General features: G+C 41.9%; 1 protein-coding gene across 1 annotated transcript in view; it reads left to right on the top strand.

Annotated features, from left to right (window-relative positions):
• The window catches only part of PIWIL2 (piwi like RNA-mediated gene silencing 2), a 502,914-nt gene extending 475,277 nt beyond the window's left edge, over window positions 1–27,637 (top strand). Inside the window, exons 18-20 of the mRNA XM_089658746.1 lie at window positions 4,056–4,309; window positions 4,410–4,517; window positions 27,050–27,637. Coding sequence (XP_089514872.1) covers window positions 4,056–4,309; window positions 4,410–4,517; window positions 27,050–27,206 — 519 coding nt within the window. The 3' untranslated portion in view covers window positions 27,207–27,637. The remainder of the gene's footprint in view (window positions 1–4,055; window positions 4,310–4,409; window positions 4,518–27,049) is intronic.
• Window positions 27,638–27,854: the final 217 nt, after the last annotated feature.

The raw sequence follows: 27,854 nt of genomic DNA, 5'->3' as shown, positions 1-27,854 counted from the left end.
TGTAGTTATTTCTGCTTTACAGAAGCCTCCTGTTGAGAATATTATTGATCTTCCCTTGGTGGCCCTCTCTAAAAAGGTCACCTTTTTGGTTGCTGCCATCTTGGCTCACAGTGTCAGAGCTGGCGGCCTTGTCCTTAAAGCGGAGTTCCAGCTGAAAAAAAAAAAAAACTGTAGCTGCTGACTTTCTGACTTTTAAAATACAGTCACTTACCTGTCTGACGATCCAGCGGTGTCCTCACCACAACTGGTTTCACCTGCCGTTTTTTTCTCCCTGGCGCTGTCATCTTCAGTGTGGGCAGCTTGCGGCTTCACAGCCGGGTGCCCACTGCGCATGCGCTTTGTAAATGGTCCTGTAGTCTTCTAGGACCTGTCGTGTCCCAGAAGACTCCGGGGGGGGGGGGGCAACTTCCATTTCCGATCGCCTTAGCCGGAACTGGGTAACTGTCAAATTCGGGTACCCGCTCTCCAAAGGTGCCAATCCTTAATGGGGAGCAGGGGACAAAGACTTAAAGTGGAACTTCCCCTTTTGGGTGGAGCTCTGCTTTAAGTCTCCTTATTTAGTCTTACACATGGATATGGTAGTCCTCCATCAGCTTCTCTCCTTGCCATAGGTGGTGTCCGATATTCACCTGAATGAGGACATTGTTCTTCTGTATTTGTGCTCGTGCCCTTCACATCCTAAGCAGATCACGCTGCACTCCTTGGGTGTGGTTCAGGCTATATGTGTGTATCTGTCTGCTATGATCTCCTTCCATAGGTCAGACTCCTGTTTTGTGATTGCAGATTGTCTACAAAAAGGTTTGGCAGCTTCCTCTGCACTATTTTGCATTGGATCAAACAGACTGTGGTTCAGGCCTGTGCAGTTAAGGGTTGGGTTCCTCCTTTTCCTATCACAGCGCACTCCACCTAGGCGGTTAGTGCAGAATAATTTTGGGTTGCATAGGAGTGTGCATACTGATACGGGCTAGCTGATGTACCAATCCAGTAGAGAGTAGTTGTAAAAAATCTGATTTTAAGTAGCTGTACAGAAATGTTCGATTCCTATCGCCCGACTCCTGGGACATGTAGTTCCAGGCATCGGGCAGGTAGTTATTTTTCTATCTTTAGCCCTGTAGTGGGCAGCACTGCCACCCGATTTCTTCCACACAGTGCCAGCCTCTCTGGCACTTTGTGGACATTTTTTCCCCATGTGGTGTGATACACGTCACTTATTGCAGCTACACCAGAATAAGGCGATTAATTCTAGCACCAGACCTCCTCCGTAACGCTTAACTGATGACCTTTAAAAGTATCGACCTTAATTGTTTTTCATAGTGCACTATATACTAGATTTCTGTTTATTGATGTGGTTTATCCTCTTTATCTATAGAATACACCAGAGGGACTGTTTGGTCCCATACATATTTGCTATGTCCGATTTCTTCATCTTTCTATATAAAGTCTGTGTCATTTCTCTTTATAAGTGATTATTGTTTGAGAAGTTTTACATTTCTCATATGTTGGTATTGGTGGTCTGTATGTTTTGATTCTTTCAATAAAAAAATCGAAATATAAAAGTGTTGACCTATAGAAAATATAGGATACTGAAGTTCGCCATTTCACAAGCGTGCACAAATTTTAAGGTTTGACAACTTGGATATCTATTTACTTGGTGCAACCTCATCTTTTATATTTTACAAAAAAAAATAGGCTAATGTATTGCTTTTTTGTGCCCTAAAATTAACTTGCTTGTTCTTTTTATTGAAATGATGCGATAATATGCAGCATAAAAAATTGGAACTACCACTATTTTATTGTCTAGGTTTTCTGCTTTCAGAAAATATATAGTGTTAGGGGGTTTCATTTAATATTCAGGCCTAAAATTATTTTTTTAAACTTGTGCAAAAAATGCAAAAATGTCTCTGGTAGCGAAAGGGATAATGGCCCTGACCCACCCTTTCCTGAGGAGCAGCCAGTCGGTGCTCATTACAATGCAAGGTCTCTCTTCCTCCTCTGGAGGTGAGGAGAAGACAAACAGTGCAATATTACACGTTTAAATCCCCATAAAGCCCTTTTGTCTTTAAAAGCCCCAGACATTCCTAATATCACCTCCAATTTAAATACAGTTTTGGTTTGGTTAAAAAAAATGTGTTTTTTTTTTTTTATCTGGACAAGTAGAATGTCATGAGGGACAAGTAGATTGGGACACCAATTTAGCCCCTGGACAAGTAGTTTTTTCCCACACCCTTGCTGTGTGTATATATATATATATATATATATATATATATATATATATATATATATATATATATATATATATATATATATATTTTTTATATTAATAGGATGTATCCACAATAAATTTTTCTTTGTTTTATACATTATTGTCTCATGATGTGCCTATAAAGTCGGCTTAATAGGAGTTGGCAGGGACTCCATCTGTCTCCTCCAGTTTATTTTTGTTCTAATTTCAGGTTGTGTCCTTCAGTGAACTAGGAGAAAGGGATTTTATAGTGAGTAGCAAAAAATCCAGTTTTTACCGCATTCTAGGGCATTTTGCAGCACATTCAAATGAAGGGCCTGTCAAAACTACACCACACGGGATTTCTCAGGAAGCATTCCAGTGTGAACTGGTCCTAAAAGTATAAATCCCAATAATTAGCGCCTGAGGGTATATAGAAAGATTCCCAGCATCTAGAAATCAACTGCCGCCCTGGGCAAACCAAATCAACAATACACGATAGCCAGCGCTGCTTCTAAACTCCACAGTTTCTTTAAAAGTTCATATCAAAAACCAGACTTCCATTTAAGGGTTATTAAGGTGGTTCTTATGCTCTCACCAGACAACAAAGAAATAAAGCCTGTCAGCATTTGTATTTGTGTCTTCTCATGAGTGTCAGTATACTGTGTGATCCCACAATGCTTCTCTCTAACCTTGTAAAAAAACATAAAGTGCATATAGTGTAGTAGGTTCAGAAAATAAATGCAGTAAATTAGCATGCTCACATAAAAATAAAAGTATGTGCCACACATTGTATTTCCACCACATAAAATCTTGCCATCCACTGTTTATAATATAAAAGGTACTACACTATTATTATTATATTATTATACAGTATTTATAAAGCGCCAATAGTTCGCTCAGCGCTGTACACTATGTTAGTGTTTTCTTTTTAGGGGATTTCACCAAACGAGGAGATCAACGTGTGAAGGATATCGGAAGGATCATATTTGTATTAATGCAAGAATATTTTAAATTGAAAGTAAGGGTGGATATTGAATACAGTGGATGGCAAGATTTTCTCACACAGTGGATATATAATGTCTGGCACATATTTTTTATTTTTTATGTGAGCATGCTAAATTACTGCATTTATTTGTTCATATATTTGAACATACTACACTATATGTAAATTATGGGGATTTTTTTTAACATGGGGGGAGGGAAGCATAGTGGGATCAAATTGAATACCAACACTCAAGAGAAGACACAAGTGCAATTACTGAAAGGCTTTATTTCTTTGTTGTCTGGTGAGAGCATAAGAATAACCTTAATAACCCTTATATGGAAGTCTGGTTTTTGATTAACTTTTGAAGAGACTGTGGAGTTTATAAGAAGCATTGGCTTTTATGTGTTGTTGGTCCAAAAGTGGCTCTCCTGGTCCTGTTGAACGTTTGTCTGAGGCTGTACTACATACTTCTCTAGTGAAACCGGTCTCTCCATAAATCCATGATATTTATTCAGACATGCATCACCATTAGAAATAGCTGCAATATCAGAAACTAGGGATCAGCTCACCAGAAGTAAGTACTGGAATACACATGGCTGCTCATGAGGGTAAGCGGGGACCTTTGGTTAAAAAAGTGTACAGAAGTGTACCTGTCCTTTAAATTAAACATGTGGTCAGGTTGACATTCTTAAATTTGAACATCTCTGAAGATTCTTGTGTGTTTATTAACATCATAGTTTATATAGGATAAGTCTTTAATGTAATCTTCACTTATATGTTCTATGACTGCCATCTGTAATTGTGTTGCTATATGAAGCTGAAGACTGTCCCCCACCCACCATCCAGGTAAATCATGTGCTGCCAGAGAAGATAGTGGTATATCGGGATGGGGTATCCGATGGACAGTTGAACACAGTTCAGAATTACGAGATTCCTCAGCTACAGACCTGTTTCAGCGCTTTTGACAATTATTCCCCCCGTATGGCTGTGATTGTAGTGCAGAAGAGGATTAGCACCAACTTGTACTGCTGCAGTTCGGGAGAATTTGTCACTCCTACTCCAGGCACCATCATGGACCACACTGTTACCAGTCGGGATTGGTGAGCCTCTCTGCTTTTATTTTACCTTTTAACTATGTTTGTTAGATGCTGTACCTTATCTATGGAGTGTCAGCTGACTGTTATCTCTTGTCTCTCATAGGGTGGACTTTTACTTGCTCTCTCATCATGTCAGGCAGGGTTGTGGCGTTCCCACTCACTATATATGCGTGATGAATACTGCAAACCTCAACCCTGACCATATACAGAGGTAAGAACCTCTACAAAAGCCCATTCTCTACTAGCAGGCAACAGATTTTTCTTGCATATATTTTTCTTACAATGGATGCAGATTATTTTGTTCTGTTTCACTGACATGCCCGACTCCCCCACCCCAATACACATTTTATTTCCATGCTATTTCTAGTGACCTGTATATTAACCTATCACCTCCCTTATCCTTCACGTCTGAACATTAACCCCTTCATTTCCATGTGACCCCTTGACTTTTTTTCCCTCTATGTATGACCTGTACATTTTCATGCATCTTCTGCACCATTCCTAGGCTGCATGTTTAACACTCTTGAAACCAGCATGTCTCTTAATTTCGCCACCAAAAAATTCCATGAAATTGTAACAGAAAATTTGATTTTAAAGGAGATTTTAGGGGTTTTTGTACTGTCCTGGCATTTTTATTTCAATGGAAAGTAAGGGAAAACATTTTTGTTTTTTTTTCAAGTTTTGGTCTTTTTCCTAAAAACCCCACCAGTAGTTAAAGGGTATGGTTACCTTTTTAAACATGTTATACCCATGTTCAGGGTGTAATATGTAACATGTTATGATCAGACCAGCCCCCGCCCCCCCCCCCTTCCCCCAGTCCTCACTTTGACAACTAGCGGGGGATCTTCTCCCCGCTAGCTATCAATTTTTTAAAAAAACATTGCAGTGCAGGGCTTCGGCCGCATCACTCGTTCATAGTGTTCTGTGAATGAGAGACTACAAGTCCCGATAGCCTTAGCGGCTGTTAGTTTGTAGTCCTGACAACTAGTTAATTGATTTTATTGTCAGTATATCTGCTTGCTCGTACATCCCATATGAGAGAGCAGATATTCTGACAGATCTGCAGGAGACCTGCATGGCACCAGCAATCTGCTGCTTGCTGGTGCAATCCTTTACAGGCTCCTGCAAAAAAAAGAAAATAAATGCACATTTTTTTTTACCTGCAAAAAAAAGTGCATTTATTATTTTTTACTAAAAGGTGAACGTATCCTTTAACCACTGGAATTCTGAAAAATAAGTCGTTTGGGTGCAGGGTTGCCTGATAGAGTATTTGTTAGTTAAACTATCACAGCACTGAAGAATGGCCTGGTAATGTAGAGGTATTAAGGGCTGGTACTCACGTGGTTAAGGTATAAATCCTTGTTTCTTAGTCCTACAGTATGGGACTCAAGAACTTTAGTCTTTACTATGGGTTTTACGTAGCTACCTTCCGGTGATTGGACACTAGCAAAAAATAGATGTTTCTATGGACATCCCCTATATAACCCATCCTACTCCCAGCTAGTCTCACTTTTTGCTATTGTACTTAGGTGATGGACATATTCTCTCTACTGGGAGTAGCCTACTTCTTTTCTTTGAAAAGTTTCCCTCTGATGATTCCTCTGTCAAGCTTCCTAGGTGCAATAAAGCAACTGCGGCTTCCTCTCAAATTTCTGAATCAGTTGACTGCTCAGCTGAGCTTTAGGGGATCTTACCCAGACCCTGCCAAATTGTAGCAGTAGGGGTGGCCTGTAATCATGACAATCTGCTTGTCTTGATGAAAAATAATTTTAACCAAAACCATATTTAAATCTGAGGGTTTTTTAGGAGTGTCTGGGGCTTTTAAAAATGAAATTGGCTTTATGGTGACTTAAACTTTTAATGGTTTTTTACCATTGTGCTTTTTATCTCCTACTCACCTCCCTGCCTGTCTCCAGCACCATACCTTGGTAATTTCTTTTAACAATCAGCAGTAGCACAGATGTTGAATGAGTAAATGAGGCGCCAGCCCCAATGAGGGAAAAATAAACATTATTCCTTCAGGTTACCCTCACACATGGAAGCACTTGGGTGCTCAGTATAAGTGCATGCTGAGCAGCCAGATCAAGCTCCGGTGTCCGTTCCCTTAAAGGATAAGCTCACCTTTACAAAAAAAAATAAATAATAAATTCACATTTTTTTTTGCAGGCAATGTGCATTACCAAAATTTCAAGGAAAAAGTGAAATTTTTGGGCACAAAAACACAAATTACCCAAATTATGCGCTTTGTGAATGGCCCGATAGTCTTCTGGCACCTGGCACGTGTTCCAGAAGACTACGGGAGAGAGGGGGGGAGGACCACTTCCACTTCCGATCATCTAGGCGATTGCAGTGGGAGTGGATACAAATCAAATTTGGGTACCCGTATTAAGGCGCCAATCCTTAATAGAGAGCAGGGGACAAAGGCTTAAAGCGGAACTTCCCCTTTTTTTAACTTTTTTTTTTTTTCACATAGGTGAAAAAAGTCCCCTATGTGATGATTTTTTGGTCACACAAGGTTTCCCCTGTGCTCCACTGAATGTAATGCAATGCAGATTACATTCTTTGCTGGTCATACACATCACTTCCGAGTCAGGAACAGGATGGGGAGGATAGCAGACATGCATCTGCTCCCCTCTATCTGATGGCACCCTCTATGCCGGTCTCACGCCCACAGATGGGCAAGCAGAGCCTGGGATACAGTGGGGAAAATAATTTGACCCCCGCAGATTTTGATAGTTTGCCCACTTTCAAAGGAATGAAGGGTCTATAATTTTAATCATAGGCGTATTTTAAATAATAGACACCGCATATCAACCAAAAATTCTGAAAAAAAACACATGATACAAATGTTATGAATTGAGTTGCAGTTCAGTGAGTAAAATAAATTTTATCCCCAAGAAAAACATGACTTGGTGGAGAAACCCTTGTTGGCAAGCACAGAGGGTAAGATGTTTCTTGTAGCTGGTTACCAGATTTGTACACATCTCAGGAGGGATTTTGGTGCACTCTTTTTTACAAATCTTCTCTAAATCCTTAAGGTTTCTTGGCTGTTGCTTGGCAACTCAAAGGTGCCAATCCTTAATAGAGAGCAAGGGACAAAGGCTTAAAGCGGAACTTCCCCTTTTTTAAACTTTTTTTTTTAGCTCCCTCCATAAATTTTCTATAGGATTATGGTCCGGAGACTGGCTAGGCCATTCCATGACCTTAATGTGCTTCTTCTTGAGCTACTCCTTTGTTTCCTTGGCGGTATGCTTTGGGTCATTGTCATGCTGGAAGACCCATCCATGGCCCATTTTCAGTGTTCTGGCTGAGGAAAAAAAGGTTCTCATCCAATAGGTTCTCATCCAAGATTGCACAATACATGGCCCTGTCCATTGGCCCCTCAATGCGGCAAAGTCAGCCTATACCTTTTAACAGGAAAAAACAGCCCCAAAGCATGTTTCCACCTCAATGCTAGACTGTAGGAATGGTGATCTTAGGGTCATAGTCAGCATTTTTCTTCCTCCAAACACTGCGAGTCAGTGCCAAAGTAATTTAGATGTTCATAGGCAAACTTCAGACGAGCCTGTACATTTGCCTTCTTGAGGAGGGGGAAATTGCGGGCACTACAGGATTTCAATCCATGGAGGTGTATTGTGTTACCAATGATTTGCTTGGTGACTGTGGTTCCAACTGCCTTGAGATCATTCTCAAGCTCATCCTGTGTAGTTCTGGGCTGATCCCTCCCTTTTTTCTCATACTCATCCTTACCCCATGAGGCGAAACCTTGCATCTAGCCCCAGACCAAAGGCGATTGATGGGTATTTTGTATTTCTTTTGTTTCCCAATAATAAAGTTGTCTCCTTCTCACCAAGCTTCTTGCTGATGATCTTGTAGCCCATTCCAGCCTTGTGCAGGTCTACAGTCTTGTCCCTGACGTCCTTTGACAGCTCTTTGGTCTTTCCCATGGTGGTGAGGTTTAAATGGAAGAAAGTGATTCTGTGGACAGGTGTCTTTTATACACATAACGAGTTGTCCTTAGCAGCACCTTCTAAAATTGACAAGACTAATCTATGTACCACATGAGCAGATGGCCATTCTGTGGGAGCCAGAATTATTGTTGGTTGGTAGGGGATCAACTATTTATTTTACTCACTGAACTGCAACTCCGTTTATAACATTTATATCATGTGTTTTTTCTGGATTTTTGGTTGATATTCTGTCTCCATCATTTAAAACACATCTATGATAAAAAAAATTTAAGATCCTTATTTCCTTTGTAAGTGGGCAAACGTACAAAATCTGCAGGGGATCAAATAATTATTTTCCCCACTGTACATAGTGGCGGTGGGGGGGGGGTCACTTTACTAGTGTGTGTGGAATGCTTCCACCTGACAAGTAAGCTCATCTGCTTGTAATGTAGAAAAAAAACTACTTGGGCAGTGCCCAAAATTTCCTTGCCAGTGCAATATATGGAGTAAACTGCAAGGTGCTTTACAGATACAGGGACATGGTTTCCCAGTGGCAGAGCTCTGTCCATGAAGACCCCTGCCTATCATGAAGGGCAAAACCATGATGGAGTCTGACCCCTTTTATTCATGCCTGCAGAGCTTCAGCAGTGAGAACAGAGGGTGAAAGCCCTTTAAACTTTCATGCCCTGTTTGTCATTAAAATTCCTAAACCTTTTGGGGTGTATGGGTGGTGGCTACCACCCCTTCAGAGATCGTGGCTTGGAGCCAGGAGCACCAAGTTAAATTTGAAAGTGGCACAATGGCATACATTGGCGCTGCTGTGCCTGCACAACCTTCCCCTTACTGGGCCATAGTGCACCTGCATGGCCCTGACACTTATTGTGCTGCCTCATGCTGGAATGAGTTGCTATGCTGTGCACCCAGCTTTTTCCCCTTTCACTTTCTGGGCATGCCTTCTGACTGGCAATAGCTACAAGCTGTTCTATATTTCCCTCTGGAGACATTTCACAAAGCATGGCAGATCACAAGCACAAGGGAAAAAGTCAGAGATGGCTCCCTGCATTCCTCTGGCAATTCTACTGACTCGTCTGCTACTCATACTTTTCTGTCCAGAGAGGAATTTTCTGCCACCCTGTCAAAATTAATGGGTAGAATTTAATTCTTTATTGAGGTCATACACTGTGTGCACAATTATTAGACACATGAGTATTTTGACCAAATCATCATTTTTATGCATATTGTCCAACTCCAAGCTGTATAAACATGAATGCTTATTGGATTAAAGCATATCAGGTGATGTATATTTGTGTAATGAGGAAGGGTTTGGCCTAAGGAAATCAACACCCTATATCAAGGTGTGCATAATTATTGGGCAGCTTCTTTTCCTCAGGAAAGGTGGGCCAAAAAAGAGATTTAACTGACTCTGAAAAGTCAAAAATTTTAAAAAGTCTTTCAGAGCACTCTTGAAATTGCTAAGATATTGGGGCATGATCACAGAACCATCAAACGTTTTGTTCCAAATAGTCAACAGGGTCGCAAGAAACGTGTTCAGAAAAAAAGATGTAAATTAACTGCCAAAGATTTGAGAAGAATCAAACGTGATGCTACCAGGAACCCATTATCCTCCAGTACTGACATATTCCAGAACTGCAACCAACCTGGAGTGCCCAGAAGTACAAGGTATTCAGTGCTCAGAGACATGGTCAAAGTAAGGAAGGCTGAAACCTGACCACCACTGAACAAGACACATAAGTTGAAATGTCAAGACTGTGCCAAGAAATATCTGAATACAGATTTTTCAAAGGTTTTATGGATTGATGAGATGAAAGTGACTCTTGACGAACCAGATGGATGGGCCCGTGGCTGGATCAGTAACGGGCACAGAGCTGTACTTCGACTCAGACACCTGCAAGGTGGAAGTGGGGTATGGGCTGGTATTATTAAAGATGAGCTAATTGGTTCTTTTCAGGTTGAAGATGGACTCAAAATCAACTCCCAAACCTACTGCCATTTTTTAGAAGACACTTTCTTCAAGTAGTGGTACAGGAAAAAGTGTGCATCTTTCTTTTTTTTTTTATTGTATCTTTTATTGAATTTTCCAATACAAAAAAAAACCTAATACACGAGCACTTCACATATACATAATTCCAATTTTACATCGCCTAATCCCCTACCCCGCCCCCCCCCCCCTTACTCTCCCCCCATCTAATACCCCTATCCACATCCTATTTCCTAGTCTCTATCCTCTGTCATGATTATCTATCTGTATCTATATCTCTTCCCTCCCACCTCCACTCTCTCTTTCAGGTACTCCATTAAACTCTCTTTAGGCTTTTCCCCCTAAACTACGACCAGTTCCAGATATTTTTTAGATGTTTTAAAGTTTAACCAACTACTCCACGTTTTCCTAAAAAATTTTATTTTATCCTCTATGTGGTATAACTCCTCCATCCTATAAATATATTCCACTCTGTTTATCCAATCATTTATTCTTGGTGGCTCCAGAGCTTGCCAAAACTTGGGAATCAAGCCTTTAGCTGCGCTAATTAAATCATAGAGTATCTTTATTTTTATGTAGTTTCACTAAAGGCTCAAAAATATAAAATAAACACGTCCACGGATCTTTCTGTACAGTAATCCCACATATTTCCTGAATATGTTAGATTATTCCCTTCCAGTAATCCTGTATTTTTGGCCAGTCCCACCATATGTGCCATCGTTCCCTTTTCACCACAACCTCTCCAACATAAAGCTTGTTGTTTATGTGCCACACTTGGCACACTTACCATCTCGACAGACATTTATAGTTAATTTCAACTGTGCTCATATTTATCACCTCATGTGTTTAAATATTTTATTCTTTTGTTGCTTATTCAATTCTGTTCCAGGATCTTTTTCCCATTTTTTTCAAGAACTGAGGAGGATCCGCTCCTTCCATGTCCATAAGGATCTTATAAATCCTGGAGGTCACTTGTTTTGGGACTGTAGCTAGTTTTTCAAATGGATACAGATCCTCCGACGTCCTCAATGGCTGTGGGAGCATTGTAGCGAAATTACCTCATTGTCAATACCGCCACTCATCTAATGTGATAAATCCTTTTTCTTTAAATCTTGAAAAGTGTGCAATTTCCTGTTATTCAATATGTCCTTCAAACGTGCATTTTTATCTTTAATCCATTTCACAGAGATATTATCCTTCCGTTGGAGGAAATATTCTGTTCCCACAAGGGGAGTCAAAACTGAATTATGTTTCCATCCCTAAGTCTGCACCTTTCAAGAAAACCATGATATTTATGCAGGACAATGCTCCATCACATGCATCAAAGTACTCCACTGTGTGGCTATCCAGTAAAGACCTTAAAGATGAAAGAATAATGACAAGGCCCCCTTCCTCACCTGACCTAAACCCTTTTGAGAACTTGTGGGCCCTTCTTAAATGGGAGATGTACGCCTCTCTGAACATTTTCTGGGAGGCTGTGGTTGCTGCTGCACAAAAAGTTGATCAACAGTTCAAGAAACTGAGAGACTCCATGAATGCAAGGCTTATGACTGTTATTGAGAAGAAGCGTGTGGCTATATTGGCCACTGTGTTTTTTTTGTTTTTTTTTTTGTTTTTTTAAGTGCGCAGTCATACCTGGTGCGATTTGCCATGAGAGGTGATTTGGAACTCGTATGGCATGGCAAATCGCACCCTATTGTCCGCAATTAAAGCGGTCATATTAGTGCGATTCTGACTTGGTCAGAGCCGTACTGATTTCTAAAGTAGTAAGTGCACTACCTCAGGTGCTACTTGCATTAGACATCTGTGTCTTGCAAATCGCACCTCAAGTTGGAATGACATCCGACTTTGAAATTGTGCGACTTCACTGGAAGCCGCACAAATTCAACGTCGGATCAGTGTGACCAGGGACCTAATGTCAGAAATGTTTATTTGTAAATTTTGAGTTATTATTCTCACTTTAACAGATAAAGATAAACAAGTGAGATGGGAAAATTTTCATTTAGTTGCATAATAATTCTGCACACTAATGGTTGCCCAATAATTGGGCACACAGATATTCTCCTAAGAAAGTCAAAACCTCACTTTTACTTTCCTAAATATTCAGGTTTGAGGTTTATTAACATTTTGGATTGACCAAGAGCACTGTAGTTGTTCAATAATGAAATGAATCCTCAAAAATACATCTTACCTACTAATTGTGCACACAGTGAAGACAGGCAGGGGTCGCAATCGTGCCCCCTCCTGAATCAGTCTCTGACTTTGCCTTTGAGCCATACATGTTACCTTAAGAGGGGGAGAAGAGGCTCTATCACTTACCTTACATCCTGTTCCAGCACTCTCTTCCTCCCCCATAAGCTTCTGTTTGTTAATGGAGCCTCAGTGTCACCACTTTCAGTACAGGAGCATTCACCCTGTATGGTATGCTGAGGAGGCTGGAGTGCAACTGGGGCCAGTCACAGCTTACAGAGCAGGCAGCAAGGGATCAACTGAAGTGTTGGAGGACGCCTGCTGGAGTGAGGAGTAAGAGGAAGTATTTACAGCTTAATCCACTGCCCCTAGACTATATGAGCATTTGATCCTTACAGTGCAGGGGTGATTACCACTGCAATAATATTTTTTTTTCAATTTTCCTGGACTTGGGCTTTAACCCTTTTACTTTCACCAATGTATGCCATATATTGGATGCTTTGCGGGGTTTTCACACACACTGTGTAAATCTGACAAGCCAGCTGTCTGAGAGAAGTGACCCGGCGGCTGTGCAGCCTCTGGATCTCTGACACATGTCTCGGCAACAATAGGTGTAAAAACACAGGTAAACTCTAAATTGATGACCTGTAGAGGCATCACCTGGGGATGTAGTGTACTGAAGCTTGTCACCATTTCACTGTCATTTCAGTGCACAGAATTTTAAGGTTTGATATGTTGGGTATCTATTTACTTGGTCACTCTTCTTTTATATTGTACCAAAAATTGGGTAATTTAGTCTGTTTGTATGCCCTAAATATGACTTTAGTGTATTTTTTACTGTAAGAATAACACATATCAGGACAGCACACATGTAGCAGAGAGTTCATCCAATCTTAAAGGATAAGTTCGTCTTTTGGACAAAAATAATAAATGCACATTTTTTTGCAGATAAAAAAAATATGCATTTATTATTTTTGTCCTAAGGAGCCTGGAAAGCATTTCACCAGCGATCAGTAGATCACTAATGCTATGCAGGTCTCTTGCAGACCTGTCAGAATATCTGCTAGCCGTACGGGATGTACGAGCAAGCAGATATTCTGACAGGAAGCTTCAGTGAACTACTACAGTGCCGTGGTAGTGCATTCAAAACTACAAGCCCACAGCTGCTAAGGCTGTCGAGACTTGCAGTTCATTTATTCACGGAAGTCTGTGAAAAATGATGTGTCCATGTGGGTGGAGCCCTGCACGGCTGCGCTGTTTTTAAATCTGACAGATAGTATGGGGAGACTTCTCCCTATACTATCTGTCAGGTAGGTGGGCGGCGGGCATGGCTGCGGCTAAGGGAACATGTTACTAAAAATGGGTGGAACGTGTAACATGTTCCCAAAGGTGAACTTCTTCTTTAAGGATACCATAGCTACCTTTATTTACGCCCATTTGCATCCTGAATCTGTTTACCCTCCCAGATTGTCCTAACTATCTAAGAATTTCCCGCTCCACTCACTGTTAGAGCCTGTCCAACATGGAGACTGGCCTCATCCACGGAAGTTTTTTATTCCTCTGAATCTTTTCACTCAGCAGCATTCTATTAAAGAAAGTTTCCAACAAAAGGGCAGTTTATGTGGTAAATCCTGACATGTGTTGTCCTAAAAGATCCTCACAGCCCCTGTGGAGTAAAATCCTGTGTTCTAGGACTGGTAGAAGTTGGAAAACCTTTTAAAAGCTCTCCTTTTTTTTTTTTTTAAGCAGACCCCCACCATGCAAACTGCAGTTGCATTTATGGCAGTCCTTCAGGCCATTGCTGTCTGGTCTAAACACCTAGCCAGAAATCCTAGTTACTATCCAATGGATAACTCAGTCCACAGTCAGTTAGACCTTTTACCTACAACCATATCCATATGCTACGGCATAAACAGCTTGATTGACACACTTTTATCAGATCTCCTGTACCCATATGTGCAGGATACTGTGGCTTAGATGCTGGTCAGCTGAGTTCCAATGCAAGCAGCACCTTGAGCGATTACCTTTTTGAAGGTGAATATCTGATTGGTACCTCCCTGCCTAAATACATTAAGGAAATTATGGGAAGAGGGGGGAAAGTACTCTCCCCCCCAAAAAAAAAAATGTGTGCGCCTCTACCCTTGGGACTTAAACTCCTGAGGTTTGGAAAATTTCCTTTCAGCCCTCCGTCTTTCAGTTCCAAATCTAAGGCAGAAACTTGCTTATCCCCTTCGTTTCTGGGGGTATTCTCTGGATCCCCATGCCTTTGGTGCCTTATGCACATAGGTGCGGATGGCATTAGTTCCTTAGGGCAGGAACAGTGTGGACTGGACTGCAGGACTGCTGCAACACTATAAATGATGTGTTGCAGCCATGGAGCAACGTGCAAGACTTACCTTACTGCTGATGTAAATTTTGCACATCCCCTGCAACATATTTGGAGGCACACAATGGGCTGCAGTCTTGCCACTTCAGGCAGTTCCTTGGCCTTCCTCTAATTCTGGGAGCCATTTGAACATATGCTTTCCTATAGATAAGGTACACTTCGGCTCCAGCACTACCCTGCTTCAAAAATTGTGTCCTTGTTCTTGATTTCAGCCTTCACCAAGTTATCCAGCAACCTTAGGAGTGACACAGAATAGCTTCATCCTTTCCGCTCCGCAGAATCAGGTTGTGAGTAGCCTTCAGGGGATCCCCTCTTGGTCAATGTGAAGCACAAGGGTAATGGGATGAGGGATCAGGCCAGCACACACTGTTCACAGGGCCATCATGAGATTATTCAGGCTTACACTGAACACTGTTCTGGTACTTTGAACCCTTTACACCTTGGAAATCTCCTCTTTATGGCCTCAGATACCTCACATTCCATCTTATCAAGAGAGGGATTTTCAAGCCTCTGTGGCAGAACTGTTGGTGTCCCTTGCTGAGTCATTGCAGTGTTTCTTCCCACTGAAGAAGTGGAAGGTGAATCCTCAGAGTCTGAGAACTCCCCTGAGGATAGGCAGTCATTCTTGATCTCTCCCAACCTGACAGGAATACCAAATTGAAGAGGTATACCACAAAAAGTGGAAAGTTCTGTGGTGGATCCAGCTTTTTCCTGTTTCATCAAATTCCTGATGGTTCCTGTTGAAGACATCCCAGTCTTGGACAAAGACCCAATGGACAAAGGGTTTAAGGCCCTCATCAAGGCCTTTTTTGTTCTATTAAGCTTAGCCAGGCAACCACTGTTGGTGTCTGTGGCCATTTTCAAGACCCTGGCAGTCTAGGCAAAGTGCAAACCTTGATTAATTCTGACATCACTCAATACGTCTACTGCGTAGCCAATTTGGGGGACTCCCTGCTCTAAAACTCTCCTGGCTTAATGTGAGTTAAAATGTACAGGATTCTCGGGCTGCAGAGCTGGTCTATAGAGACAGTTCAAAAGAAGCTTCTGGAAAGGATTTCAACTACTGGGATAATTCTTACACACCTTTTTTTTTTTTTTTTTTTTTTTTTTTAAATAAAAGTCATAGGTGGGTAGAGCACCCTCTTGCCTTGTAAATAGAAAGATTAGGTGCCCATGGCAAAGTCGTCCCTTTCTAGATTTTTGAAGAGTTCCCTTCATCCCTCACAGGACCCCTGGATGTCCAAGCCAACCATGACTGGCATCAAGTCCTCCTCACAATAAAGGGGCTTACTCGCTTCTTCAAATGGGAAGACATCTTTTGGCCTTCTTGGTCCCCTGTTTCGGATCTTTAGGTTCAACATGTGGTGTCCTGGGATAGGGGATGGCATTTTAATCCACTCCTCCTCCTCAGCTCTGCCCTCAAACTTTCCCACCTCTCCAATAAGATTGCAGCCCTTTAGCTTACCTTGCAGAAACTTCATTCATTGGGAGTGGTTATTCCAGTTCCATCAAATGAACAATTTCAGGGTTTGTTTGTTTTTTTTTTCCAAAATTGTTCGTGGCCCCAAAGCCATGAAGGTTTTTAACTCCTTGTAGGTCCAAAAAATCTTGATGGAATCAGCCTAGTCTGTAATTGAATAGTTGCAGCAAGGGGAATTTTTTTCTTCAATAGACATAAAGGTCTAGTTTTTCTCATGACTAATGTGTCAGCCAGACATGTCCTGGAACTGGTCGGTCTTAGTTTGTAAAGACTCCTTCCTTGTTCCTTTAGTTTTGGGACCTTGGGTCTACTTTCTCCTCATGGTGGTTTCTCTTTACCACCTTATCAATGCATCATCTTGCCTTCTCTTTGCCCAGCTACAAAGCATCCCAAAGAGATTTCTTTACATTGTTTAGATGTGGTATGTGCAGTGCACATTTACTTCTCAGCCTCTGTACCCTTTATTATAGACTGGTACCTTCAGGTGATTGGACACTGGCAAGCTTCTGAGGACATGCTCCCTGGTTGTACCCCTTATAACCCTACCCCGCTCTGTGAGTCCTCAGCTTTTTGCTAGTGTCTTAACTACTTTATTCTTTTATCTGTGGATTCTTCAGTCATTTCTTCACTGTTTTCTAATCCAGCAATAGAAGCAGTGTATCCAGATCTTTGCAACCTCTGCAAAACCTTGGAAGCCAAACCTGGACATCATGTCATGAGCACATCCTGTAATATTGCATAGGGCACTGGATCCTGCATGGGACCTCTGCATTTTGTGCAATGCATAGAGTTAGCTGCAGGATGCTAACCAAAACATGAAGACTGCTCAGGGGTTTGCCCACCGTGATGGGAAAAGCCTGGGCCCTATATTGGGATCAGTGTCGTGGACAGGTAAGGCAGGGTCACCCTGCATCTCTGTTACTGTATAAACCAGGAATATGTTTGTAATATATTCCCTTTACAGTGTTAACTTTTCAAGCCTGGCACTAAAGCTCAACCACTCAGACCTTATTCTTGGATATTTAGACACTTCTTCATGTCCTTTTGTCACGAGGACTCTGCTACAGAGACAGCCTACACTCAGGTAGCTGTATATTCCTTCCTCCCCGGACATGTTTTCCTTTATATTCCGCACTCTGCTTCATTGGTACTTCACAGAAATTCCCTAACCCGTAACTATGGCAAAAACCAGGCTAAAGGGAGCCATGGTGAAAACACTGCCGAAGGCCTGCACAACACACTGATGATGCTTCTCTTGCATGAGAATAGGAGTTTAACACTGGTGTCTGCTTTCGATTGTATTTCTGTTTCAGACATGCAACTAGTGGCCTACCTGACTAAAGCAGACTCTGCGACTATGTCAACATTTTTAAGACAACTATTGGCTTTAATACAGTGAAAACTCTCATGGGCTCCAAAATGCCAGACCCCTTTTCTAGCTCCACCATCTCTACCTAAGTCAAATCCTAATATGCCCGGCCTAGAAGAGGTGGACATAAATGAAAAGGACCCAGAGGCAGTGTTAGGAGGAGACTGCCGAAGGTTTCTCACTACCAGACTCCTAAACACCTGAGGTTGCAGCATCTTGCACTATGCTTGGCAGTGTTTATATGTTAACAACTTCTGTGCACAAAAGCCTCAGCATTGTCGCACTTGAATCTCCTTAGTATCTGGCATGCCCCTCTTGGGTACAAAGACACTTGCACACTCTAACAAGACATTCCCTTTTTATGAACAAATAGAGTGGGCAGTTTGACGATTGGGTCAATCTATAAAAGATTTTCAGTTTGAAAATCATTGATGAGTTCTATCCAATGGAACCAAAAAAGTGGTCTGTTCCAGTAGTTGATTCTGCTGTCTCACTTTTACGCATCTCCCTGTACCAATTGAAGATGTTCAAGGATTCTGCAGATAGGAAGTTTGAGACGCTCTTAAAGGCTTTTTTTATACTTGAAGGCCCAGCTCTGCAACCAGCTATCACTGAGTTCTATCTGTCAAACTGCATCTAACTGGACTAAGGCAATGAAAAAGCAACACGATCCCGTATTCCAGGACTGTGCTTTAACTGAGCAAATCAGCAATCACCTTCTGCTTTGCTCTTTTGTGTGGATGCTCTTGAACAAGTAATGACACATATTTCTAAAAATGGCTCTAATCTCCATTCACATGCTCAAAGTCTTGTGGCGCAAAGCTTGGTCAGCTGAAATTGCCTGTAAAATACACCTCACACACATACCCTTTGAAGGAGAATTTCTCTTTGGTGAGGCATTTGACAAATTCATCAAAGGAGTCACAGGAGGGAAGGTTCTTCCCCCACAGCAGCAAATTCAAAAACCCCTCTCATCAGGAGCCTCTACCTCATTTAAATGCAAAGCACTTCACCATTCTACCTAGGTTTCATCTACAAAATTAGCATAAAATGTATCAAACCGCTTACTAAGGTGGATCTGCATGAAAACCTGGTGGTTTGCTTGTTACACTTGACAGAGAGACCTGTTAAAGAATACAAATCCTCCCTGATTATTCAGCTCCTTAATGCAGCTAAGGCTTGCATTCCAATCTGCTGGAGGAACACTGACCCTCTGTTGAAGGCTCTTTGGTTTACTAGAGTCAATGTTCCCCAGGATATGAAGGAATTTACTGTCACCTTGCATAACATGGAAGAGTCCTGCACCGAAATATGGAGATAATGGAACTATTTTTTGTATACTGGTTCCTACCAAAATGAGCTTCCCAGTGAAGCCTTGTGTGCTGTATCCTCCCAGGAGAGGGATGACTCTGTTTTTCTTCCCCTCTTATTCTCCCTCCCTTCTTTCTCTCTCACTTTCTCTACCTTTTCCTTTCCCATTTGGGAACTCCCAGCTGTTGACTTTTTTGCCATGTTATATTCCTGTGGTGTCCATAGAGCCACCGACATATACAAGTTAAAGAAGAGCATGCTATCTTGGTTTCACTGGTTATTGCTTATCGTCAAGTACCCCCGTGATCTATTACAGTGCCGTGTCCCTGTCTCATAGATGCCTAAATATCTATCTGGTGTTGTTGTACCACTTATCTTTTACCTGTTATAGCTCCAAAGTCTTGCCTTACACATACGTGATTGTATTCACTGAGTACCCATTTGTGAACGATCATTGTTTGTACTCTGTTTGACTTATGAAAATAAAGGAATTGCCAAAAAAAAAATATATATACTTGGGCTACAGTTTAAAGAATTGGGCCATAAACCAAAATCTGCCCAAGGACAGCCAGATTTGCAGAATGTCCTGAACCATCTCTTGCCCCAGGGAGTAGCTGTGCCAGTACAAGACAGGTTCAAAGGATTCTGTTCAAACCTGTTCACTGTAAGAAAGCCCAACGGAGGTATTCGCCCTCTCCTGCAACAAAATCCCTCAACCAACACCTTCAAATTCTAAAATTTGGCATGGAATTCACGAGGTCAGTTATCTGAGAATAGGGGAATAATTGGTATCTGTAGACACCCAAGGTGCCTATCTGCATATTCCTATTTATCCATTTCATCTGCTCTTTCTACGCTTTACAATAGAAGGCGATCACTGTCAGTTTGTGCACTGTCATTTGGCCTATCCTTTGCTCCCAAAGTATTCACAAACCTGCTTGCACCTCTTTTTGCCTTTCAAAGAACTCCGGTCATCCAGGTCACAAGTTATCTAGATGACATTTTCCTGAATGACTCATCTCCCTTCTAGCTATCTGCAATTGTCCACAGGACAATCCAGATGTTTCAGGCTTTCAGTTGAGTGATCAGCTTCCAAAAATTCACTCACAAGCCTTCTCCTCGCCTGGAATACCTCAGTCTGATCTTGGACACATTCCAAGCAAAGGTATTCCTTCCAGAAAGGAAACTACTTTTTCTCAGAGCTCAACTACTTTTTCTCAGAGGTCAAGGAGGCATCACTTATGAGATTCTCCATGAGAATTCTAGGTCTCATGGTAGCCTCCTTCGAGGTTTTTCCATATGCTCAACTTCTTTTGAGACCTCTCTGACGCAACATTTTTTTGACCTGGAATAGGCATGTTCTCTCTCTTTACCTATCCATGCTTCCCTCCAGCCAAGCACTGAATTTGGGTATGGATAATGGGGAAGTCTTTCTTTCCTTATATACTGTAAAGTGATAATGACAGATGCTAGTCTTTCCGGCAGTGGAAGAGAATTCCGTCCCTTACAGTTCAAAGAACACGGTCATTGGTGGAAGCCAAGCTCCCCACCAACATCCCAGGGCTCAAAGCAATAAGAATGGCTCTGCAACACTTGACCCTTTTTCTGTGAGGACACCCATCCAGGGTGCAATCAGATAACGCCCAAGACCTTCTTTTCTTTCTAAGTTAGTATCAATCTTCCATTTCAATAAAGACATAGTCCTTCCATCTTTGTGCCTTACTCCAAAGCATTCAAAGGAAATAGCTCTTCATTACCTGGACAAAGAACTCTCAGAGTCTGCCTCAAAGCAACAGCTTGCAAAAACAGGAAGTCTGACTTCTTATTCGACCTACCCTCAGGATCTCTCAAGGGATATCCTGCTTCAAAGTCTACCATCACTAGATGGATAGGACAACTCATGGTCAGAGCTTACACTGTTGAGGAAAAATTCCTCCTACTCTTTTATATGCCCACTCCACCAGGTCAGTTGGCATTTGAGGGGCATTTTGGCACCAAGCCTCTGTAGCCCAGGTTTGCAATTCCACCACCTGGTCCTTCATGCATACCTTCTTAAAATTTTACCAGGTGGATGTCCAATCTTCTGCGGATGCAGCTTTTGGCTTCAAGGTTCTTGCGGTAGCACTCTGAAGTTGGGTCTTTTGACTCTTGTTGTGCACAGTTTTGTTTGTCTAGCTGTTGCCCACCCTTCTTATTCACTATGAGGGGACATCCCATAGATTATGAATGCTATGTCCTCTACTGTATGTTTAAAATAAAAGGAATTTTGACTTTCCTGTAAATTCCATATCCCAAAGTACAGTATAGGACACAGGTCTTCCTCCCTTCTGTTCCTGGGTTACTCTGCATTGCTTGCTACAATACTGAGGACTCACATGGTGACATGGGGTTAAAGGGGGGGGTCACCCAGGAGGACTGCCCTCAAAAGCTTACCAGCTACCAATCACCTGAAGGTACCAGCCTATAACCTAGGGTCTGTAAATATCCAAGATATGTTGTTTATGTGTAAGTCAAAATTCCTTTTATCTTAATCTTACAGTACAAGAAACAGATCTCCTTCTGATTGCTTTATAAAAATACTGAGGATTACTGGGAGTGGGAGAGGTTATATGTGCTTTCCTAACAATTTTGTTTGCCAGTGGCCTCACCTGAAGGTGGCAGCATTTAACCTATGGACAACCTCTTGTTGAGGAAACCGTTCCCAGTGGGAGTCTTTTCTCCTTGTGTCCTGGAAGTTCCTGAAGACAGATGCCAGCCTGTTGGACTGAGGGGAGTTCTGGGCATCTTTTCAATGCAGAGAACTTGGTTGTCACATCTTGTCTCCTGATCTCATCTCTGAGCTTCAGGCTTTCCTTTCAGTGTAAGACCAACCTGTTAAAAGGCCCATCCAGTTTCGATTCAGTTGGACAACACCACAGCAGTGGCGCACCTGAGTCATCAGAGAGGATCAAGAAATCTCACTGCAGAAGAAGAGGCCAAGTGGATCCTGTCCTGGGCAGAACTTCATGTGTACATCTCAGTTGTAGACAACTGATAGGCAGGTTTCCTCAGCCAGCAGCATCTGAACATGGTATAAGGGTCTCTTCACCAGGAAGTGTTTCAGGACCTGTGGTAAAGGCATGACTGTTAAAACCCAGGTCTTAATAGATAGGGGCATTACTGATTTTGTCATTCCTACTTTATTCAAAGCAAGGAAATATGCTTGTAAGAGCTACCATAGCATTTGGAAAGCCTATTTTGGTTAATGTGAAAGCAGGCACATTAACACTGGAATATTCTATTCCTCATATCTTAGCCTTCTTCCAGCCTAGTGTAGACCAGCATCTGGCTCTCTAAAGATGAGTACACTAAAGGGACACGTTTCTCTCCTATTCATTCTGTTGCAAACACCTTTGTTTGGCCTCACACACTTTTGTTAAAGAGAAACTTCACCCAAAAGGGGAAGTTCCACTAGTTTGCATTCTTCCCCCTCCACTGCCACATTTGGAACATTTTGGGGGAGGGGCAGGTGCTTGGTTTTGACATGTACCAGCTCTCACTTCCCGTCAGATCGCCACAGCGATATCTGTGGCAGTTCAGCTCCTTCCTCCTTCCACCCGCAGCCGTCTGGGACACAACACAGGTCCCAGAAGACTATAGGACTATTCACAAAGGGCAGCGCAGCAGCAAACCGGCTGTGAAGCTGATAGGCTTCATTTCCGGTTTAACTTACCTAATATGCGGGCTCGGGGGAGAGCGTCACTGGATCACAGGACAAGTAAGTGTCCTTATATTAAAACTCAGCACCTACAGTATTTGTAGCTGCTGACTTTTAATTTTTTGAGGGGAGACTGGAGCTCCTATTTCAGATCTTTGTACAAGGTATGGCACATGGTAATCCTCCGCTTCACCCTCCAGTGTGCTCCTAGGATCTAAATCTGGTCTTTCTGTTCTTCAAAAAACTTCCATTGAACTAATCCAAGATACCACAGTGGAGAATTTGGTGGCTGTTTCTTGTAATGAACCCTATATAGGGATAAGCTGGTCCTGAGTACCAGAAACTCCTTCCTCTCCAAGGTGGTCTCTTTCTTTTACCTCAGTTGAGGATATTATCCTCCTTTCCATCTGTTTCGCCCTGAAGCATGTCATTGAGATTTCATTCTGTCGTCTGGATGTGGTCATAGCAGTTAGGGTTTACCTGTCTGGGACTTCTTCCCTCCAAAAAGCTTATACCCTTTTTGTCCTCCCTAAGAGTCCAAAGAAGAGTCATCCTACCTACTCTTCCACCATAGCTGGGTGGCACAGGCAGCTCATTTTCAGGGCTTATGCCCTCAGAGAAAGGCTTCCCCCCCCCCCCCCCCTCCCCTTCCCTATCAAGATTGGTGTTTTTTGGACCTTTCAGCATCAAGCATCTCTTTAACAGGTCTGCAAAGCTGCCATCTGAACTTCTGTTCATTCCTTCTGAATCTTTTATCAGGTTTACCTCCAGGCTAATGTAAGCTTTGGCGGCAAGGCGCTTCAAGCTGTCATCCGAGTGTTTCAGGTCCTTTGACCTTTGTATTCTTTTGGGCCTGTTTGTTGTTTGCTATATTCTTGCCCATCTCTCAGTTTACTGCTTGGGGACGTCCCAAGGTCTATGACTACAGGTCCTGTGTCTTGTACTGTGTGATTAAGATATTTGAAAATTTGACTTGCCTGGAAATTCCATATTTTGGAGTGGGGTGCAAGACACTGGTCTCACCCCTCTCTTCAGTGTTTCTCCTTATTGCTTGCTACAAAACTGGAGTCCCGTGGAGTGGGTGGGGTTTTATGAGAGTGCAATTGAAGGACCATACTAGCAAAGCTTTTGCCACTGTCCAATCACCAGAAGGTATTGTCAAATAATCATAGTCTGACGGGGGTCAGCAACCCATCGATCATGTTCTACCTTTCAGTTGCGGCCAGCTGAGAGGTAGATTGTGACAGCACCACCTCTTCTGATCATACCTGTCACCTCTCAGATCAGAGCAGCAATCTACAATGGAGTCAAAGGAAGTACTAAGTAAGGGGAGGCTCGGACAGGAACAGGAGTGACAGCACCAATTAATGAGCAGTGCGAGTCCCCAAAAGGGTCTAGGACTTCTTTCCCCACATTTCTCATGGGTAGAACAGCTCATTGAAATGAATGGACTACTTTACACACAATATACAGTAGTGTGAACCAAGGCATAGAACCTGTATGCACTTGCCCGCACAGTAAATCGGAGCAGTTTAGTGTGTGGGCAGCAGTCCATTCTGGGATGCAGTGATGTGCACCAGGAGGCGGTTTGATGCATGTATTATTACATCACACAGCTCCCTTTTTATTTCACTTTATTTGAAGTGTACAAAGTGACACTTTGTGTTTGCTGTGCGGTGACATGCCTTGCCATCCAGTGAGGTGCAATATTATGCAGCATGTCTCCAGGTTGCGTTGCAGTGAGAATGGGGTACATAGAAAACATGTGCCCCAGCAGTGATTGAGATTCTTGCTCCATTGTGAACCGTTCCTTACCACTGACCTCCACACTGTTTGTTACATTCCACTGACCCTGCACTCTGTTACTTGATACTTACCTTTGAACTCTGCTTCATATACTACTGACCTTTGAACTCTGTTACTACCGACTTCTGAACTTTGCACTACTCACTCCTGTGCTCCGGATTACTTACTTCTGACCTTTGAGTTGCATATAATTCTGACCTTTGCACTCTGCTTTACTTACGCCTGACCCCTAAACTGTGCATTACATACTACTGACCTCTGCACTGTATATTACATACTACTGACTTCTGAACTTTGCATTATATATTACTGACTTCTGCACTCCATGTTACATACTACTGAACTCTGCAGTACTTGCTACTGCCCCCTACACTTTTCAAACCTTCCTTTTTATTGGGGCCTTTCTAGGTTATCTCCTTAAAAACAAAAGTGTGCTACACGCTGTGGACCTTTAATCACTTATATGTTGTTCAAGTAGATCTCCAACTCTCCAAGGTTACTAACCCTGGTATATGACTAAAAATTCTGTGTCCTTTACTGTACTCCAAGATAGGGACTTTATAGGTAAATGAAAATTACCATTTTTCTAGTTTTGGTTGGAATGTCAGTTTCTTTTGTGTTCTCAGGGCAGGAAGGTAAATCTTCCCTGTAGGGACACAGACCCTGCCCCTGTAAGTACAGGGTGAGCACAAAAACAGTCCTTGATTTACAACAGATATAGAATTTAATTCAGAGTGTTTTTGAGCTCACCTTGTATAATTAACCCTTTACTCTATGGTACCTGAAGAGGACACGCGACCACTATTGAGGTTAGAAAAAAGGAGTCTATGTAACCACTTGCCCTCCAGAGGATTTACCCCCCTTCCTGACGAGGCCGTTTTTTGCGATACGGCACTGTGATACTTTAACTGCCAATTGTGCGGTCATGCAACGCTGCACCCAAATGAAATTTATGTCCTTTTTTTCCCCCACAAATAGAGCTTTCTTTCGGTGGTATTTGATCGCCTTCGCTGAGCAAACTGTTGGCGCTATATACATCCTGTATAATAATAATATGTGTGTGAGATTTTGCGCACCCCTGCCACCCTGTAGCAGTATTTCTGCAATAGGGCGTAGGGGAAGCGGATAGCCTTAGAATGTGTAAACAGTTCTTTACTGTTATTACAGTAAAAATGTGTAATGTGTTGAAAATTTCAAAAAGTGATGTCTTTTTTATGAATAAGAATCTACAAACCAATGGGAATTGTTCGAGAATAAAGTCACACGTACATACACACACAGGTTGAACTGGATGATCTTTTGTCTTTTTTTCAACCCTATAAATTATGTAACAGGCAGCAAAAAAGCATGACACTCCCCACTACTCTATGCAAACTTGGAAAGTCTGAAAATAAAACTGAAACCTCCTGTTCCAATGTCATCTGTCAACCATGTGTTTTGCCCTCAGCGTAGAGATCAGTATCAGTGTTTAGTGTCACAGATAGGGGACACAATCCTGACAGGTTTCCTACTCCTACTGTATCTAAAAGTTTTACGTATTCATTAAACTGAATTTATCTCACTATTAAAGTGTTACTAAACCCAGAACCCTGCATTCACTATATCTGGTCTCCCACAGAACACAGAACATGGAAGTGCAATTATTTTAGTAAATATAAACTTCTAAATATTGTTTCTCGTCAGCAGTTAGAGCAGTCTTGTGATTTTTATCAGTGTTCATCCGAGCACTGGTTAATGCTTATAGGAGGAGTTTGCATTCTGCTCTAGGAGGATGCAGGACCCCTGAGATCTGTCTGGACAGTGCTGAATGGCCTTGTGCTGATCACATGCACTCTCCCAAGAAAAAAAAACTCTAGCAATACAGAAAAAACTGAGCGTGTGCAGAGTGACTCCACAAGCTATGTCTTATCAAGAAAGAAGAGGGGGGCACTGGAAGAAGAGAAAGATCAGAGAAGTCAGGATCAAACAGAGGTTTTACACAATGCAGAGAATTAACCCCTTAGGTTCCACAGTGAGTATAAAAAACATGCTTTACTGCATATACTGATTTTACTGTTGTGGGTTTAGTAACACTTTAAAAGTGTCATGGGAATAGTATGAAATGTTCCATTGCTAACTTTTGAGAATGTGAGTTCCCTTGCGCCGTTGTCATGTTGATTTCACTTCTTTCTGACTTCCTGACCTGCAACAGATATAGGGATGAGTAATTTTGATGCTCATTTACAGCTAGCTCCAGGTTCTTGGCTCAAAGGTTTTTACCAGATACAGCCAGTCAGCTATAGCACTTTTAAAAGTGGAACTGCAATGATAGCCCCTCCTGCCTTTTTCATAACAGAATTATCATCCCACAATCTGAGGAATGCTGCCTGCAGACCTTGAAACTCTGGCCCAATTTTGGCATCCCGCAATGCAGTGCTGGTGCCCTTCTAAAGTCTGCTGAAACAGTTTTACACAAATATGTAAAAACAAATATACACAAAACAAATTTGTCCATTTTACTTTGTTCTTGACCTAATACTTCATGTAATAATTTTTTTCTTTGAATTCATTCCCAGGTTGACATTCAAACTATGCCACATGTACTGGAACTGGCCTGGGACCATCCGCGTGCCAGCCCCCTGCAAATATGCCCACAAGCTGGCATTCCTGTCTGGCGAGTTCCTTCACCATGAGCCTTCTATTCTGCTGTGTGACAAGCTCTTCTTTCTATAAACCTGGCTGTTGGGACCAGTAGACATTTTAGTCATTATCCTCGCACATTACTTACATGTTTAAACTAAAAAAAAAACCCTTCAAAGCATTTAGTTTTATTGTTCTACTCAAGCTGAAGCAGAAGTAAACCGCCAAAGTAAATTCAAATTTGTAAAATATGCACAGCATATTTGCACATCATGATATATTTACCCAGCCCACTTTACAGTTACAACAAAAAATGTCATCAGGCAGAGAGCATATATGACAGAAGAGACAGATAATCTTTCCTGTCATAAAAAGCCTGCGTATAAGCACTTAAAAACCCTTTCGCATTAAGATTTAGCTTGAGTTTGTTTCATTTTAGAATGTTTTTTTATGGTTTGTTGCTGCTGTTAAGTTCTTTTTTGAACTTGTTTCTTGAACACCTAGAGATTAAAGGATAACAGGAATGCTGTGTCCTGGTGTATGTTGTTGAAATATGTGGTACTTATAATTTTCAGAGAATCCTATTGTAGAACTCATTGGTAAGTTCTTGGTTGATCTCCCAGAAATCAAGAAAATATGAAAGGATCTTGTACAGCTTGTTCCTTGACAGTTAAAGGTTACTGTGTGATGTCCTGTGTGGCTTGCCTTACAGTTCTGCCCACCTGCATAAATATTTGTTTT

The sequence above is a fragment of the Staurois parvus genome, unplaced genomic scaffold (assembly GCF_062004578.1).
Source record: "Staurois parvus isolate SC_StPar_1 unplaced genomic scaffold, SC_StPar_1.0 ptg001090l, whole genome shotgun sequence".
Taxonomy (NCBI): Eukaryota; Metazoa; Chordata; class Amphibia; order Anura; family Ranidae; genus Staurois; species Staurois parvus.
Note: the sequence above shows the minus strand (reverse complement) of the source record. Positions and strands in the feature narration are given on the sequence as shown.